General features: G+C 39.5%; 1 protein-coding gene across 1 annotated transcript in view; it reads right to left on the reverse strand.

The window, feature by feature from the left end:
- The window catches only part of Sorcs3 (sortilin related VPS10 domain containing receptor 3), a 642,016-nt gene that overhangs the window by 38,640 nt on the left and 582,974 nt on the right, over nt 1-20,402 (reverse strand). The window contains exons 17-20 of the mRNA XM_004659366.2: nt 13,327-13,440; nt 10,293-10,464; nt 6,706-6,892; nt 1,974-2,107 (exon numbers count right to left, since the gene is read on the reverse strand). Of these exons, the coding sequence (XP_004659423.2) occupies nt 1,974-2,107; nt 6,706-6,892; nt 10,293-10,464; nt 13,327-13,440 (607 nt within the window). The remainder of the gene's footprint in view (nt 1-1,973; nt 2,108-6,705; nt 6,893-10,292; nt 10,465-13,326; nt 13,441-20,402) is intronic.

Below are 20,402 nucleotides of genomic sequence, written 5' to 3' on the forward strand. Positions count from 1 at the left end.
GCCAAAACATGCACAAGAAGAAATCTAAATTCTAAATAGAATGATGTCATGAAAAAAATTGAATCAGTAATTAGGTACTCCACAATAGAACTAGATGGTTTTACTGGTGAATTCTCCCAAACATTTAAGGAGAAATTATACCAATTCTTGATATTAAAAAAATCAACCAAATCCAATAATATTAGCTGCAAATAAAATTTTGAGCCACCTAAGTGATTATAGCTGGGCTTCAAGTTGATTACTTTCTTACATTCCAATAATGAACTAGTGGTATGTGAATTAAAAGCAGAAAAGCATTTACATTAGCCCCGCCAAAAATAAAATACTATACATTGGTATAAATCTTTAAAGAAATCTGTATGAACTGTGCAGAGAAACTCTAAAACTCTGTTCAAAGCAATCAAAAATAACTAAATGGAGAGATAGTCCATGTCTCCACATATGCATAGCCTTCCACATTGAGAACATCTCTATCAAAATAATTCACTGTCATCATTGCTGAACACTGATATGTTATTACAACCCAAAATATAGTTTGCACCAGGATTCATTCTCTGCATTTAGATAAATGTGTAATGACATACATCTACCATGAAACAAAATCATCCCACTACATTAAAAATCCCTGTGCTCTACCTGTTCATTTCTCCCTCTACACCCCTGCCATGCCCATTCATTTTCCTATGTCCCTAGTGCTCCTGTTCAGAACATCATATGGTGGAAATCATATGCTTACTTTTTTTTTTTCTTAGCAACATGCATTCAGATTCCCTCCCAGTCTTTCCATGGATTGGTAGTTCACTTCTTTTTATTGCTGAGTAATATTTCTTTATCTAGAGAAGCACAACTTACTTATCTACTTACTGAAGGATTTTTTGTTTGCTTCCAAGTTTAGATGATTATAAATAAGACCGTCATAAACAAGGCATATGTGCTTTTGCACAGACTAAGTTTATCATACTTTTGGATAAATAGCAAAAAAGAACGGTTGCTGGATCTTGTGGTAGTAGCTATCTTCTGAGTTGGTTGTGTGGCTATTTTGCATTCTCACCAGCAATGAATAGTGGCTCCTTGTGCTTCATATTCTCGTTAACAATGAAAAGTGTCACGTTCTAGATTTGAACCCTTCCGACGGAATGCAGTAGGGCCTCACTGTTTGAATCCCATTTTCATGATGAAATAACATTTGCTTACTTGCCAATTATAGATCATCTTTGTGGAGATGCCTGTTAAGACCTGTGCTCAGTTTTGAAATTCAAGATCTGGGAAGATGTCTCAATTGGTAAGTGTTTGCTACATACACATGAACCTGAGTTTGCATCCCCAGCACCCTTGTAGACGCTGGGTAGGTATAGGGGCTCACTCCCAGTGCTCAGGAGGCAGAGATAGGACATCCCGGGATCAAGCTGGCTAGCTAGACTAGCTTATTTGATGAGCTCTCGACTCAAGTGAGAGACCTTAACTCAGTAAAATAAGACATCATCAACCTCTGGCCTCCATGCACACACACGTCCATGCATTCCCGCACATATGTGTACACTACATACATAAGCAAAAAAAAAAAAAAAAAAGTGGCATTATTGGCATTTGTCTTCAAAGAGGTCCTTATACATTTTAAATAACAATCCTGATAAATATATTGCAAATATTTCCTCACAGCCTGTCTCATGTCCTTGATATTGTGGCACTAGTGAATAGAAAGGCCAGGATTCTAACTAAATGGAGCAAATACAATCTTAGAAATGTTTGCTAGAGCATGTGGATTCTCTTAGTTTCTCAAACTACTCTTTTGCTCTTAAGATTAAAGTTCCCCTATTCAAGAATGGACTCTGGGAAGTCTTGTTTTGCTCAACTCTAGGGACTTAGCATCATTAAGTATTTCTTATTGCTGCATGTCCAATTTTCCCAAAACCTATTTAGAAATGAGCACAGGAGCATACACCAAATTTGATACTGATGACAGGGAGTCGAACCTTTGTGCTATTACCGAACCACCAGAAGTAGGTAAGGGTCCCCAGTTGACTGGGCCACACGACTGCACTGATGTTAACCTCCTTATTTCTTATGGCAACAAATGGAACTCGCAGGTGAACATGTTCTACAGGACCTAAAAGAAAAACAAAAAACAAACAAACAAACAAACAAAAACCTCAGTGTTTATATTGCTAGAACAAACGATCAAGCATTATCATTCCTTTGATTCATAATCACCATCCCTATTACCATACCTGTAATATAGCAGTGATCACAGACTCACAACAGCTGGATAGCGTGTGAATGCTTTAAATAAAGCAGCAAGTATATAAGGAACTCAAATCAATTTTAGATTTCTTGAGTGATAGCTGAAGTTAATTAACATCTGATAGACCCACCTACCATGAATGCTAAGGGCTCTCCAATCCGAGGACAAAGCTAGTTGATTAACTATTTAGCCACTAAATAGGAAGATAAACAGCCATCTGTTACATTCCTGAGGATAAGCTTGTTTTGTGCTTTGAGGTCAAGCCACTGTATGGCTCCTCCAACATCCTCAGCTGCTAATTGGTTTCCATCCTCTTGGACAATTGGCCATTGTGCCTCAACATCTGGAGGGCACAGTGAGTGTCACTCAGAAGTTGGCAAGGCCATTTTATAAAGGGGAAAAGGCATACTTCCAAAAACTGAAGGAGAAACAATGCCAGGTTCCCAAATAATAATAATACCACTTCTCTTTTTGTTCTCAGACAACTGGTGCAAGCAGAAAGTGGTGATCAGCTCTGCACAGTAAGTAAAGGAACATCCACAAACACACCCAAGGCAGTAAAATAAGGATCCTTACTTTATTCCAAGATAAAATAAAGACAGTGCTGATGCTAATGAGGAATTATTAATGTATTTGAATTGCATTTGGGAACTTAGAATTAAATAAAATATTGAATTGAATTGAAAAAAAAAGTTTTTTTTTTTAATTCCATGGTGCTTCTTCTGCTATCATTGACTACCATATGATCTCTCTTACATGTGGAATCTAGGAAGTTGAACACGTAGAAGCAGACAGTGGTTATGGGGGGGAGGGTGGAAGATGTGGGGCTTTTAGGAAGTTTGGTGAGCCAGGAAGAATAAATTCAAGAGATCAATTGCACTTTGATAGTTATGGTTCATTACATTGCACTACATTTTGAAAATCACTAAAAGTATTGATTTTAGGTGTTCTCACCACAAAGAAAATGTAAGTATGAGATATAACATCTATGATAATTAGCCCAACAGAGCCACTCCACAATGCATACATATTTTAAAGCATCATATTATATATAGTATACACATATTTTTCTGTCAGTTAAAATTTTAATTAAGGAAAAAAAAATAAGAATCTATAGATTAACAACCTAAAAATAGCTTCTGCCTCCAGTTGTCTGCCCTGATTCCAGACATATGGTACCTTGAGATATTTTTTCCCAGCAAATAAGTTCAACCTTGGCACTTTCATATGCACATTGGCTGAAAGTTTAATTTTTTAAATGAGCAAATTTGTATATTTTTTACATGAGTTGCTTGGTTTCAGTAAGTAAGCATAAGGTATAAGAAAATATTGAAGACAACTTTCAATGCTCTATTCACTTATTTTAGGGGTTAACTTAATGAATATCTCTTAATTATTTACATTTCCCTGATCAGAGGCTATAGGAAGTAGTTGCTGGGTATCTATCCCTGGAAGGCCTGGGTTCAGATTTCTTATTCATCACTCTTGTAGTTACTGCTTCTGCCCTCACTTCGATAACCCAAGAGGAATGACAGCCCTTCTCTGAACTGCTTCATGGCAACCTTAGGCTCTTACACAGTTCAGCCATGTTGCAAAATATATGTAACCTTGGGAATTCCTCCAGGATTCCTGTCACACAATGATGGAATATGATGATGTGATGATGGGTTCTCTGATTCCCAAGATGATGAAATAACCTCACTTTGTATAAGCTCAAGCAAGGTATGAATGGGATGGATTTTTGTGAATTGGTCAACATGGGCACATTTATTCCAAGTTTGGTTAAAAATAATGTGAGAAACAATGCCATGGAGCAGCATTGTAGGGCAAAGATCCTGAGCCCGATCCAGGTCTAACGTAGGGATGAACCATAGATCAGTCAGAAGAAAACAATGGATTCAGGAAAGAATGCCATAAAACATGAAAGTCCTCTCTGTCACATTTAGTGTTCCTTTGATAAAAATCTAGTAGTCTGGGGCTGGAGAGGTGAGTCAATGGTTAAAGCACTTATCAGCAACCCCTAAAAATCTGAGTTTAATTCCCCAGTACCCACGTAAAGCCAGATGCACGAAGTGGTACATGCATCTGGAATTTGTTTGCTAGAGTCCCTGATTTGCCCATTCTTTCTCTGTCTTTCTTCTCTCTGTTTCCCTCTTCTTACAAATAAAAATTTAAAAAATTAGAAGCCTAATAATCCATGATTTAATTTTGGAGTGGTAACAACTGCTTTTGTGAGCTAATGGCCCAAGGTAAAGCCCAAAGCATTTTGCACTTCATTAGCTGTCTGGTAATGTAGTCGTGATAGGTTTGGAGGGGGGAATGGGCACAACATTTCCCCCTTCATAAACACAACCCATGGTATAAAACTATTCCTAGTGTTGCGTATTTTTTTTTCACTAAGATACATTGTTCTTCATACCTTCAGACAAAGCCCATTCTAGGTAGCATCAGGAACATGGGTGGAAAAAGTCTTTGAACACAGAGAAGTAAAGTTCTTTTCCTTTCACTTTATTCCTTTTGTAACCTCAGCAGTAGTGCTAGGCATATAGTTGGTTACTAGAAGCACTAGTAATTACTATAGCAACAGGCCATGTTCATCAGGTGACACACTGGGTGAGAGACCAAGGAGAAGTAACATGCTGCATCTGGTTCCTGTGACCTCATTTAGTGGCTGGACAGTGGTGCTGCCGTTTTAAATCTGACAGCTATTTTGAGTAAATAAAGAGCCCAGGCCCAGCTCAGATGAGGAACTAGCTGACTAATGTGCTATTTTTGCATTTGTATCTGTGATTGCTTAGCTCTAGCCCACCCCCACCCCACTGATTTCTGGGAAGCCTCCACCCAAGGACATTCCAGAGATACCTAGGCATGAGAGGCCCTGGCCTCTTGCAAAAGATAGGTTCTGCAAACAGCTCTTGCAAAACATAGGATCTTCAAACAAGTTACTGACCTAAGATAAGCAGGCTGGGGTTCCCGTGCTCGCGCCCTCTCTGAAATTCCTGTGTGTGCTCTCTCACAACCAATCATTTTAAAAGTCACAATATGATGAAACCTCGGCGGTCTTTTTCCTTTATAAACCCCTTCCCTGTAAAGGTCAGGGCTCTCTCCCTCACTACCACTGTGCCAGATTGTGTGGACAGAGCCCAGGCCTAGGCTTGCAATAAAGAAACCTGCTGCTTTTTACATTCGAGTGTCTTGGCTTCTGTGGTGGTTCTCTGGGTGACTCCTGGGTGACCAGGTGTCTTGGCTCCTGGTCAGGGGTATTGGCACAACACTGGGTATGCAATAGCTCACTGTGCATTGTGCAGGAAAATGTTCACATACATCTGCAATGCCTGTCTTTTTAAAAGAACTACATGCAAGTTTGAACCCTTTGATGGTGTCTGAGCACTTGACGCTGAGTTTCCTTGATCAAGAGTTAGCCGGTGAGAGTGGTTTCCTGTTTGATTATCTAGTGTCCTGCAACTTACATGTGTGGTGTCTTCAGCAATAGGGTCTTAACATCTAGTTCTCATGAGTATGCAAGAGCTTGGTAATAGTCTGTGCTATTTTCAGGGGCTCTGGGTACTCCCTCACCAACCTCTCATTGAGAGGTCCCTCACTCCTGGCACTGGGATTTTCCTGCAACAAGTTATGACTTCAGAGAGCTTTAGACAGTGCATTTCCACCTCTTCAGGGTATTTTTGCCAAAACACTGCTTTCTTTTTTTAATTAGCTGACAAAGAAGTACGTTGCCATGTAGCTTTTTCATAATGTCTTTAATTACAGTTAATACTTATGCCATCATCCTCTCTTCTGCCCAGAACTTGAATCATTCTTTGTACAGAATATATATCCTGCCTATACATTACTATAAGGACATATATGTGTAGAGAGAGCCTAGTACTGCTTCGGAACTAGAATTGTCTATAATATAATGAATTTGAAGTTGCCTTGGTTTTATAGTTTGTTTTCACATGTTCAGTTCTTCTTTAAAACAACTTGAACACATTTCTTTAATCCTTCTTTCCTTCTTTGGTTTTTACAACAGAAATAAGATTTATTTTGATTTATACAATTTTCACTGATAGGTTGAAAATGGGCCTAAGGCCACCACCCAGAGGTATTCTCACTTCTTGTGATTTCAGGATTCTCCAAAGTGAACAGGCTGATTTTTTTCTTTTTTTTTTTTTTTTTTTTTGCCTGTATATGTGTTTGCATGTGCATACTTCAGTGTCCTACCAAGCACAGTGTCTTTGAGAAGTAGATGGCCACTGAAAATACGTTATCTTCACTGTCAAGATACACAATGTACTCCAGTGTCATAAAACTCTCAAGTTAAATGTAGGTACACATTTTGGTCTTTTGACTTGTATCACTGTAGGAGTCACATTGAATCTGGGTTCAGCTCAGAACACCAGGCAGTCGGGACAGAGGGAGTTAGCAACTGGGAACAAAGGAAGCAATGCGATCAGGCTACTTACAGACCACGTGGAGGAAGAGGACCGCTGTATCAGAGCCAAGGTTGTTCTCTGCATAGGCAGTCACCTGGAAGATCCCTGCACTCTTATACACGTGCTTGATGCCGTCCTCGATGGGGCTGAAGTTAGCATAGGACACAGCCACCCCGTCCCCAAAGTCAAGCTGTATGTTTGTCCTTTGGAGGTCACCCTGCAAGGGAACAGCAGTTGGTGTGGGATTTTTCACATTTCTGCCTGACTTCTATCTCACATTTTGTTCTGAAACTTCACCACAAGCCTGAGGATTTACAGCGTTTCCATAGCTCAGTCATCACAAACCTACCTGATACCCACCAGGCACTGTGGGATTGATGGAGGTCCTGTGCTCACTGAGGGCCCTGTTTGTACAACCTGAGGTGGTGTACGCTGGCAACAGTGGTGAGGAAAAGACTTTGAAGTTCTGAAATGGCAATACGAAGGGCCTTCTGACCCCTTCACATACATGGCTTAATTCTTTTCTGTGCCATGAGAATAACCAGCAATAACAGTAATAGTTAGCAATGACAGAGTTCCCTGTCAGTGCCAAGCAACTAATCATTTCTCAACTTGATACTACCAAAGTGCTGCTGTCCCTATTTCAAAATAAATAGACCAAAGCCACATTGCTAATGGAAGACCTGGGATTTGAAACCAGTCTAGTTTCAATACTAATGTTTACAATTGCCATGCTGTAATATTAATTATTTATTTAGCATTTAGTATTTCATTTAGGTGATTCACTTAAATTCACATCAATTTTCTTAATAATGACTTGAGGTAGGATGGTTACTTTTAATGTACAGATGACTACTGTCTAAAAAATAAAATTATATTATCTTCTTTTGTCCTTAGGCTTCCTGTAATGGACTTAAGCCATCCTTTCCCCTGAAGTCTCTTCTGAGTGTTCAATATCACAGACATCTCTGACATGTTCTAGGCAAAGTACACCTTGGTAGCTTCCCATGACATGACATTAATGGTTCAGGCGAGGGCACTACAGTGTGCCAAGCTGACAGCTTCCTAAGGATAAGGTTGAACCCCACCCTTACTGCCTATCCTGCATTGGATCAACACCCTGGATAAACGCCATGAACTTGGCCCCAATACAAACATTTAGGACAAAGAACAGAAAAACTCCGTTCATATATGATACGGATGATGGGATAAAGGTGTAAGTACATTTGGAAACTCTGAGTCATTGTGTTTTCAATCTGAAGCGTCCCCCAGAAGAACTTGTGTACTCGGGTGAGGTCCTCTGCAGGTGTTGCTATAAAAACCTTAGCTGCCAGGACCCAGCTGAAGGACATAGATTACTCAGACAGGGAGGATTCTCAGGGATACCTCATCTCTGAGTCACCCTTTCTGTCTCTGTCTCTCCCTCCCTCTCCTCTCCTCTTTCACCCCGTTTCCTGCTTGCCCACTGTAAGTGAAGATACTACACACTCTCACCACCATGATGTTCTGCATAAGCACACAGGGCCAAGAGACCAGGGACTGGACCCTCTGAATTTGTGAGCCAAAAAAAAATATCTCTTCTCTCAAAGACAAACCTCTGATTAATACATAAGCTAAACCTTCTGCCCCAAGATGGTCACTGGTCACTGTTTCCCTTTCCAGTCTCCTACCATGGCAACCCAGATGGGGAAGACATACCGATAGGTGCTCTCTTGGCCCTCACACAATGCCAACTACCCTTGAGTTTATAAATATAAATTAAAGTGGAAATGAACTCCAGGCAATTCAAACGGATAAGATCGTGGCTCTTCACATCCATTCAAAAGCAGATATTATTTTTTTTTTTAGCTCTGGTCCTGAAAAGTCCCTAGTGGAAAGGTAATAATGACTTCCTTTGAATCTTGAAGTCCTTTAATTCAAGCACAGTGTGAGTGAAGGCTGTGAATCTGTCCACCCAGGATAAGGAACCTTCACTTTCTTTCTGGTGTGATCTGGACTTTAAAGACTCTGAAGGGCTCATACTAGTAAGAAAAACCTTTGGCCTGTTTTGCTCCCTTTCCGAGATCTCCAGAGCACAGAGCAATTTGCATGTAAATTTGAATTGCTTTGTCCATCAGGCAAGCCTGCCTGCTCCACTAGCACTGCAAAGACTGCTGGGACAGAAGAGAAACAGCTCACACAGGGAGCAAGAGGCCGGTGACAGAGCTAGCAGTCACCCTGTGCTGACTAGTTGTTTTCTAGTTTTACTGCCAAGATTACAACAGACACTGAGCAGTGAGATATCAAAGCAGGGGGATGATAAGAAAAATAAGAAAACAAACAAACAAACAACGGAAGCAGTGTTATTTACAAAGGCCAGTTTAGAGAGCATTTTAATCACCTTCTCCCTTCACCTTTGAGACCCTTTAATACTTTCAGGCATTTCTAGTTAGTGAAACCAAGGATCAGAATTAAGAATCAGAGGCACTTTCAGAGCAACATATATAATTTCAATTTCTCTTTTTGGGCAGTATACAGTTTCTGATACTATGATTATGAACATTTGCAAGTCAAGCCCTAAAACAAAACTCTACCTAAATCCAGGTAGGGTATGGTGGCACAAGCTTGTAATCCCAGTACTCAGGAGGTATAGTCAGGCAGAATTCAAGTTTCAGGCTAGTAAGGGATACATCATGAGTTGAAAGTTAGCCTGAGCAACATAGTGAAATTTTAAAGTCAAAGGGGACTGGTTGTTAAAGTCACTTACATGCAAAGCCTGAAAGCCTGAATCCAATTCCATATAAAGTCAGTTGCACAGAGTGGTTCATGTACTTGGAATTTACAATGGCATTAGGCCCTGGTACAACCATTCTCTCTCTTTCTCTTTATGTCTCTCCTTCTCTGACTCTTTATCTCTGTATCTCTAAAATAAATGAACTTTTTCTTTAAAAAGTAAGTATAGCCAGGTGTGGTGGCACATGCCTTTAATCCCAGCACTTGGGAGACAGGGGTAGGAGGATTGCTGTGAATTTGAAGCCAGCCTGAGAATACATAATGAGTTCCAGGCCAGCCTGGGCTATAGTGAGACCCAACCTTGAGCAATCAAAACCAAAACTAAACTGAACTAAACAAAATCGAGGGCTAGGCTGTGCATGGTGGCACTTGCCTTTAATCCCAGTATTCTGGAAGCCAAAGTAGGAGGATTGATGTGAAATCAAGGCCAGCCTGAAACTACAGAATGAATGCTAGGTCACCCTGATCTTGAGGGAGACCTTACCTCAAAAAAAAAAAAAAAAAAAGGGCAAGGACTGAATCATTTGTTAGCCCTTCACAGCACTAAAGAGACTAGGGAAGGAAGGAAAAAGGGAGGAGAAAGGAAGGGAAGAAGGGGACAAGAGAGAGAACAAGACAGACCTGCATGTTCCGAAAGTAAGTGGGCCCCAACTGTAGATGAGCTCTGTACTGTGGATGAACAGAAGAGGGTTTCTGAACAGCACCATACCTTTCCTCCATATATTCCTCCTTGTCATTGATACAGTAGCTGGTGGAGATGAATAATCTATACTTTCTTTCCTTTCTGAGACCCAAGAATGACCAGCGTGTGAGCTCTGACTTCTGAGACCCAAATGCTCACCCACCTCCTCCATGAGAATGATGAAGGTGGCATTGTGCCCCTGCTCTGCCACCAGGCGCCCATCGGTAGTCACCACGTGGAGGCCCCGAGGAGCTTTTCCAGGGCACAATTGGGCCTTGGCAGAATACTTGTCCCTTAGTCCATCTGTGCAGTTGTTGGACACAATCCTCCGGTACCTAAGGAGAATTGACAATTGACATTGGCATTGCTTGGCATGCGTGTGTGTATCACAGAAAAGGAGCATAAAGAAACAGAAACATGAGAGATACGGCTTCTCACGGCTTCTCTTAAAAACCAAATCTTGAAAAATACAGCCATTCACAAAGATAAACAAATGCTAATGAACTGCTATCCCTGCATCTCAGAAAGTCTACCTCCTTAAACATTATTATTGATCCTACCTGGTGAGCCACGGATCAGCTCAGTGTCTAAACCAGCCAAGAAAAATCAATGTCTGACTCACACAGAACAGAGGAGGAGGCAGGCCACTGGGCTAGGGAGACAGGAGAAGAAAGCACACTCCCGTCAGGGAGAGTCCTCATCCTATTTCCCCAAGGCCATCTCTAGATTTCTCTGAACCAGAGACAAACTAGAACACCAGAGCTCTAAGTATCATTAATCACAAAGCTTCTACCTATGACCTCTCCATCCCCAGGATGCTATTCCTTCCTCTAATACCTGACAACCCCAACTTAGGAGCCAACAGACTATTTTTCCCCTTATAATTATGTACATACTCTCAGGGAAATTTGTGGAAGAGGAGGAGGAAAGATTGTTGGAGCCACAAGTTGGGACATTAGGCAGAGAGACATTGCCTCTTCTCCACTAGACTATTTTATAACACATTTTTCTCCTACTGCTAATATTTCACTTCCTCCTCAATACAATGACAGTTTAGAAAGTCATGATTTAAACTTCTATTCTATTCTACTAGAGTGAAATTATCTTATGGAAGTGGTCGACCTGGGAAAACCTCCTTGCAAAACACTGAGAACTTCCACAACAATGGCATCGCGTTGCAGTAATACTGTGCCAATTGCTTTGCCCAGTGACCAAGGGCATACCTCCAGATTTGACCTGTAACACAGACATTATTTCCAGGCACTCGACAATCTGCAGGTCTTCATTAAAGTCAGTGTTATCATAAAACCACATAAAATAAATGTATCACCACTTCTTCCATCACCACCAGAAGCACTACCATCATCATCATCATACATATCCCTTAACTTCTACACCAGGAATAATAACCAACACATCCATATTGCCTTATTCTGGAAAGCTCAAAAACAGGAAAACTTGAGTTCCTGATGACATTGGTCCTTCATTATACCTTTCCTTTCCCCACTATCCCTACATCCCCTCCTACCAAATTGCCAACCCTACAACTCCATCTACAGACCACAGTAGGGATGTGGAACACATGCTGCAGGAAGCTGCTGGGTCAGATGATGGTACAACCCATTTTCTTATAGATATAGATTATTCTAAATTGTCAACTAATCTTACATCTGCAGTTGTGATATCCAATATGTCTCACATGTGGCTATTGAGGATTTGAAAGGTGACTAGTGTGAAATGCTTAAATGGTCATCTTTTGATATATAGGTTAATATGCTATTAAAGTTAATTTCACTTTTGAAACATGTTTTGAACATGACTAGAAAAAATTTAAAATCAAGTATGTGGCTCAGACTATAGTTCTGCTGGTCATTGAAAGTCTAGTTAGACACATTTTTCCAACCAATTTACACTTTATTGGTGATCTTAACAGATTGGGTTTTTACTCATTTTAGGGGTTTTAGTGGTACCATGTTACAATGCAAACTTAACATTATCCCTTATTCCACTGACTCCCAACTCAAGTTTGTTGTGGATATGCCATTTAGGACCATAATTGAGAAATCAAAACAGTGAATTCCCCAGGAAAAAAAAATGCTAAACCTGGAATCAAGGAATAAGTTCCCAGAACTAAATAGTTGACTAAATAGTTCACTATTGACTAAATAGTGCACTAAATAGTTGCTTCCAGATCAAGGTTTATGCTTGACTAGACTCCATAACTTTTGGCATAGCTCAGATTCCTCAATACACATTTTTTATATTTGTTTTTACTTTGAGAATGTCAGTTGTGAAGACAGTATCTACCACTATTTACAACTATATGAAAATCAAAGTAAAGGAAGGCAGTAACTTGCGTCAGGTGATAAGATGTCTATTGGAAGAGGGGGAATGGAGTTCCAACAACAGAGTTTCTTGCTGCTCTTAGAGAGACATGCAGACAAACAGCGCCCACACCATGTGGGGTTATTACAAATGAAGCATCTCCACCTCACCACAGCTCTCCCCAAGCAGAAGCTGCTTCTTAACAAGTCCTCAGATGACAATAAAAGCACATTAGAGTTTTGGAAGTGCTACTCATTGCAAATTTGACCATTTTGCAAATTCGCCATATGTTCATATATTATAGTTCACAAATTAAAAAAAAAGAATTTGGAAAGTGTTCTCATAACCAATTTGTCCATTTCATATGTCTTTTCTGGGTCATAGATTCAGTAATTAAAAAGGCAAGAAAAAATATGAGAGGTAAGGGCCCACATACAGTTGGAGAATTACCAAAAGTGTACTTTTTTTTATTCCATATGTTCCTAAATTGAGACTTTTGAATTCTCAAAGTTTTAAACATCCGTGGAGAGCTACCATTTATCTCTCATCAGAGAACACCATTATATCTGTACACGACTTGCATTACTTTACCTCAGTTGGAACTCAAATAAGTGAGGCAGAGGAGAAGTTCTAACCAAACAATAGCTACCACATGCCAGGGGTCAATGGCAAAATATATTAAAACATGGCTGATGAGAAATCTCTTTTGATGCTTCCAGATCAAGGTTTATGCTTGGCTAAGCAATTATTTAATTTTATTTAATTAAGAAGCTAGTTGGTACAAACACTCTTATCATTCCATCTTCCTCAACTGTGATTTCATCACTGGGGATAGGAAAAACTTAATTCAGTTCTATGAATGTCCGACTTACCCAGTGCTATTAAGATAGCTTTGGCCAAGGCTACAGTCCTTCGAGGGTGATGCTGGGTTGTACCAGAAAGCTGGGGCACACTGGCTTTCTCCATGTCTCTCATAGCCATAGTCGCTGTTGGGAAAATAGGCATTGCAGGATGGTATGTATGTATATGGAGATGCTACAGTGCTCATAGACATACACACACACAAATACTCATATGCCCTATTGCATCCACAAAGTTACAACACAGTGTTTAATTATCCCCAATGAGGAAAAATAGTCATACTCTGTAAATATTATGAATATGCTTTTAGAAATGCTCTCAAGTTATTTAGAAATCCAGCCTACAGAGTAAAAATGGAGTAGGGAATGACAATTCCAGCCAGGCATGGTGGTATACACCTTTAATCCCAACATTCAAAAGGCAGAGGCAGGAGGATCACCATGAGTTTAAGGCCACCCTAAAACTACATAGTGAATTCTAGGTTAGTCTGGGCTACAGTGAGATCTTACCTCATTTAAAAAATTTTAAAAAATGGAATGCAGGGTTGGAAAGATGACTTAGTGGTTAAGGCACTTGTCTGCAAAGCCAAAGGACCAAGGTTCCATTCCCCAGGACTCACAGCCAGATGCACAAGGTGGCACATATGTCTGGTGTTCATTTGCAGTAACTGTACTTCTTAGCACACCCATTCTTTCTCTCTCTCTCTCTTTCTCCCCCCTCCCTCTTTATTGCTCTCTCTCAAATAAATAAAATGCATGAAAAAATTTTTTAAAAGTAATGGGATGGAAATTTCAGGATAGAAAAGATATGGATTCAAAGCTACCACAGTATGCTGGTTTAGAAGTATGAGCAGGAACTTCTATAAGGTTAAAAGTGCATTTTGAGACACAGGAGAATGAAACAAGTAGAGGGCAACAGAGAGGATGATTTTCAAGATCAAGATACTTTTCTATGTAATGACTCAATATATGTTGCTCCAAAAATAATTTCTTTTATTTTCATTTTTCTTGCAAATTACCCCTCTCTTAGACAAATACACATTTATAGTCATACATATACCACCATTACTCAGACATGTCTGGATTAGACATGAGGACTCCATCTAATCTTATGAGTAAAGTTAAAGGACAGCTTTTTTCATGCTTCTATAAATTCTAAGCAATAATATGATGAATAAGGAAGTCAGGCATAATTTATTTCTTCCCTATGATGTGCAAAAGAAGAAGGTAACAGACCAGGGTGGATGAGGAAAGGCCCCAGCTGAATGTCAAAGGGTATTTTTCAGTTTCTTAGCATTTCATAACATTCCCATGTGTGTAAATGTCAAAACACAAGAGTAATAAAGTAGGTAAAGAGTATTATTTCTGTTGTAACAAGCCAGTGGTCATCAAAGGTGGTTTCTTCATGTCAGGGGAAATCAAGCTTCCAAAGTCAGATCCTAAGTCTCCCTAAAGCATAGAGACAATGTAGCACAAATGTGTATCTGAACATTGGTGCATGAGTGTCAGGAAACACTGACCAGCAAGGAAGTTAAATATTTACCAGTGTACCCCCGAATATCTTATTTCCTTGGATTATTTTGGGATATGGTATATCTGCACTACTTCCAGAAAATTCTCCAACTTCTTTTGGGGAGTGAACCTGTTGCATTGCCCTGCTGGCCCTAGGAAATATTGGTCATCTGTGAAGAAACAATGCTCTCTTTAAGCAGCCTTGGGAAGGACAGAAATATTTTCAGGCTCTGTGCACTACGCCACCGCCTTCAGCAGCTCTGTTCAGCTGTGCTACCTGTTAGCAAGACGGTAATTTAAAAAGGTGCATCAAGCATGCTACTTTGCCCCAAAGAGCAAAAACACCTCATTAATATTTAACAATAGTAACAGAAGCTGGCTGCCCCCAAGCTGTACACTTCTTCATTAATTTCTGCTAAATGTATCTTAAGCTCTCTTACACTGCCCAGCCTCTCTCCCAGCTCACAGTCTATGTGATTTAAACCAACCAGCAGCTTCAGTTGCTGCTCCAGCTTCCTGAGCAAAGGTGTGCTCTATTCAATTGTGAGATCTGGACAGGCTGTAACAGAAACTTTGATTTGCCTCAGGGCAGTATGCTGTCAGATTTTACAAACACATTGGCAGTTTATTTCTAGAAATAAATGACCCCTGTGTGTTCCTTGATTATAAATATTGTAGAACTGCTAAAAGTTTAGGGGAGATTTTGTTCATTTCCAAGAAGATGTACTTCTCCAGACCCCACCCAGGGAAAAGCCTCAGATTCAGAAGGAGGAATGGCAGGGTCAGCTCAGAAATTTAAAAAAAAAAAAAAACAACCTGTGCTTATTAGAAAAGGAAGGGACACTTGTGCCATCTTTGATCCAATACCTTATGCAGGTGGACTGTGAAAACAAAACCTAAAGAGGACAGATGATTTGACCTTCATTGTAAACAGATGATGCCAGCAGATAGAGGTAACAATCAAGACTCCTCATCCCTGTTAAACATTAGCACAGTTCCTAAGAGTCCCCACTTAATTATCAAGAAGAGTCTGTGGTTACCAAGAATGACAACACAAGACTCTGGGACTCTTCTAGACAAGTTGCAGAATTGCCCAAGTCTCAAGCTAGGCACAGCCCCAGCACAGCCTCCCTGTTCCCGCCACCCTCCCACGGGGCTGGTGTGATTGTAGGATTTAAGTTTGACAGGTCAAGTCTGTTCCATTTCAGGAGAAGTGTAGCATGGCAGGTAAGGGACAAGGTAGACCATTTTCAACATAGTGAAATTCACCAAATTGAAACAACCACAACAATGGCTCCATGAATAATCTCTGAGTAAATAAAGAAATAGAGAAAGAGACAACTATATCCATACCTTTTTCAAAAATTGTTTGGAAAACCTAAACCCTTCATCTAATCCCACTGTATCTATAGCCTTTTTTCCCCTCAGCTTTGTAAAACCCATATATGCACACACACACTCTCTCTCTCTCTTTATGTCAATCCTCCTGCAATTTCTTGGGCAATCTATTTATTTTCCTTTGTTTACTCAGCAGCAAATCTACACAGTTGCACCACCACTTCCTATAGGACTTTTCCATGGTTACATCATAATCTCTATTCCATGAACTTTTCTTTGTTCTGACTGTCTCTAGCCTATAGATTAAAGTCAAAGCAGTCCAGTAAAACTTCCTATGATGAACATATTCAATACAGATGTTCTCCACTATGGTAAACACTAACCAGGACAACCTGGAATCATATTTTAATTTTTTTTCACCTTAATGCAAATAATCACATGTAACTAGTAGTTACTACAATGGACAGTGCAGTTCTGGCCCATAAACACTTATTTATAGTTTTTTTTCATTATTCTCTGTCATGGTTTTGTTAGCCTAATAACTCTTGTTTATACATTGTTTATTATCATGCTTATACTTCTGCTTTCCCACTATAAGAAAAATGTATTTATTTGTGCTTTATATGCACAATGCTAAAGGTTGAGTGGATTGGAGACATGCTTGAGTTAATGTGCTGTGGTACCCCACGATTCTCTTTCCATTTGTCTTCTGCATCACAACTTGGCAACTTTACTCTGTGGATCTGGCTCCACCTTGCACATTGAAGTAGGCACTATGATGCACTCAGTAAGTCTCAGGATTCTGTAGCTAGAATATTATCATATCTGTGTTTTCACTGTCATCCACAGAATGCTTATACTAATAAACTCTCCTATGAGTTGGCTGAGATTAAGGTAGTTCATATAAAAGAATTATGATAGCAGCTAAGGCAGAGCAGGTGCTCAGTAAAGTTACTATTGTGTGAGCAGTTTAGTGAATGAAGAAGAGAACAGAACAGTACTCCTTGTTCATTTCCCACTAATAAGACTTTGGATGTCCCAGAAGGCCACTCCCCCCAAAAAGAGTTCTTCCAGGACTTTGAATCAAGGCCCTGATGCTCCTTTCTATCACCTGAAAGTCTCTGACAGTCTCCATAGGCCTTCTTTCCTGGTCCTTTATTAGTGCCATCCTGGAGGCTGCTTTTTAGTAGCACCTCAGATTATGCTTGAGGCTGAGGATAAGTCAGGACCCCTAAGTTTAAACTTTAGAGCTGGAAAGATGGCCCAGCAGTTAAGTCACTTGCCTACAAATCCTAAGGACTCATGTTCTTCTCTCCAGATCCCACATAAGCCAGATGCATAAAAGTAACACAACCATGCAAGGTCGCACATGCACACCATGCACACAATGGGGCACACGTGGCTGGAGGCCCTGGAATGTGATTCCCTCTCACACACACTCTCTTACTCCCTAGCAAAAAACACAACAAAACAAAACACCAAAAAACAAAAAAAACTTCAATATTTTTGTAAAGTTGACAGTTTTTTTTTTGTTTTATTTTTTGTGGGAGTGGTGTTCAAGGTAGGGTTTCACTCTAGCCCAGGCTGACCTGGAATTCACTGTCTAGTCTCAGGGTGGCCAAACTCACAGCAATCCTCCTACCTCTGCCTCCTGAGTGCTGGGATTAAAGGTGTGTGCCACCACGCCCAGCTAAATTGACAGGTTTTTGTTGTTGCTGTTGTTTTTTCTGATACCTACACTGGTAAAAGTCTGTTGTATTGTATAGATAGATATGTCTGAGATTCTACAAACTCCTGCCTTTAAACAGTGGCAGGACATGGTTACAAATTAGTTTACCTTTGTGAACCTAGTTTGTACCACTTAACAAACCCAACAAGGTGAAGATACTTAACACACCATCTGAAGGCACTAATGTCTAAAACTGACTAAACTCGTTTAAATCCTCTCCATGCTATCTCTGAGACTTCAGCTTTGCCAGGACTAACCAAATGACCATGTCCTGATTTGGCTTAAGGAAACAACTAAATGGAATATGTGTGAAAATATCTGCAATTGAGTGTGTACTTCAGTTCTTTACTTAATAACACTTGCTGGTAGAAAAGACCATTGGGAAATAGACATGCTATGATCCTGTCACCAAGCACTGACTTCTGGTATTAGAACTGAAGACAGGCAAATTCTGATGAAAGCAAAACCAAAACCTAAGCCAGTATCTATTCTTATTGAAGCTGACTGACAGAAACAATAAAAATAAAAACAAATAAAAAAACAATTTCATGTAGTTCCTTCCTGAAAATAACTACATAATTTCAGAAATCAGAAGATGAAGCTTGGGTTGGGCAGATGGCTTAGCAGTTAAGGCACTTGCCTGCAAAGCCAAAGGACCCATGTTCTATTTACGAGGACCCAGGTAAGCCAGTTTCACAAGGTGGCATATATGTCTGGTTCATTTGCAGTTGCTGGAAGGCCTGGCATGCCCTCTCTCTCTAATAAATAAATAAAAATAAAATAAAAAGATGATGCTTCCATATTCAGAAGAAGTGCAAGCATACATTTTAAGCTATGTGATTTTTTTTTTTTGTTTGTTTCTGATTTCTGATAACTGGTAAACAACACCAAGTCTTTATGCTTATTTACACTATATCAGACACAACTGGTCCTTCTGCCTTCTTTTTATTATGAAGTATGACCAGCCACAAAAATATGAACATATAATAACTTATATAACAAAAAATCTATAAGGTCAGCTTGGAGACTATATACTAGAATTCCACTACCAAAGGTCAACACTGTTTTATTTGAAATTGTTTTAGACTTGATAAAATATTCTATATTAAATTTTATCTACAACAGTAAGCCTAGACCATTTAGAGATTTTAATTTTAGAGTAGCTACGAATAGAGACCTTATCCTTCCAAAACACAAAGTAAATCTCAAACAATAAAACTTGTTTGATTTCCTCAGCAATAGGTATACAGGAAAGAACCTGAGATTTAACTAGCCCTGCATTTGAACCCCAGCTCTTTCTCTATTATTTTTAATATGTATAGCTAAGTAACTTACAAAGAAGATGTTCGCATCCTTCTCATTAAAATGTCAGTAGTAACATTATAGGGCCTTGAATATAGATAATATCTCTACCAACTCAATATGAGAAATACAGAATGGCTTGCGAGAGCTCCCCTCCCCTTACCTCCCTGATTTAGAGATAGATTTGGACAGTAGTCCCCAAAGAAGGATTCAGAATCCTTTAAGCAATGTTACTAGCATTAAAATAAATAGATAATGCCTAATGGTACTACTTTGAAAGCAGTGCTTATTTGAATGTATAAGCCCTGATTTGTTTGCTGTAAATCCTGTGGGAACTGCATAACCCTGGAGTACAAGCAGCAGCTGCTGTAGTTATCATATGTTGTATACCACTAGGATAAGTAAGTGCCTTATCTATATTAATGACCTATATTCATTCATTTCTTAATTCATTTATTTCTTCCTTAGACCTAGTGAGATAAATTTAAGTATTTTAATACTTAAATGTAATACTTAAGGTAATGACATAGAGATTAATAAAAAAATTCCGGAGTAAAAACCTATGAATGTGAACAAAATGATTTTTTTTATCCAGACTAGTCAACTCTGATAGAAATACTGCAGGTAAAATACTTCATTTGTTAAAAATGGCGACAGATAACTGTGGTCACTCCAACCTCACCAAAACAGAGATCCAGAGTCTATAGAGAAAGTAAAACTAAATCAGATCCCTGTCTTGAGTGCTAAGGCTCAGAAAACACTGTGGAAGAGGGGGAAGAAATATTTCAAGAGCCCCAGGGTGGACGGCAATAGCCTGAGGGACCATGTTCCCACCACCCCTGCAGAAACTGATTGTGGCCTCTTGGTCCCCACAATGAATACCAATAACCCCAACAAAGCCTCTCAGCAGAATTAGCACATGGAAGAGTCAGGGCCTAAGAGTACAGCCATTTTGTTTAAAAAATAATAAATAATAAAAAACAGCTACCTTTAAAAAAGAACAAATTCACCTCACATAACATGTGAATGAATGAATGTGTGTTGTAATAAAATGTTATTTAAAATGGCAAACATAATAATTTGTAGTCCTTGTTTCTTCTCATATTGGGTAAGGGTCTGTTATGAAGGTCACAAAGACACAGAATTTGTAGCATGCCATACTCAAAGACAGAGGACATCAATACAGCCAGTCTATAGCAGGACAGTG

Source organism: Jaculus jaculus, chromosome 1, assembly GCF_020740685.1.
Source record: "Jaculus jaculus isolate mJacJac1 chromosome 1, mJacJac1.mat.Y.cur, whole genome shotgun sequence".
Taxonomy (NCBI): Eukaryota; Metazoa; Chordata; class Mammalia; order Rodentia; family Dipodidae; genus Jaculus; species Jaculus jaculus.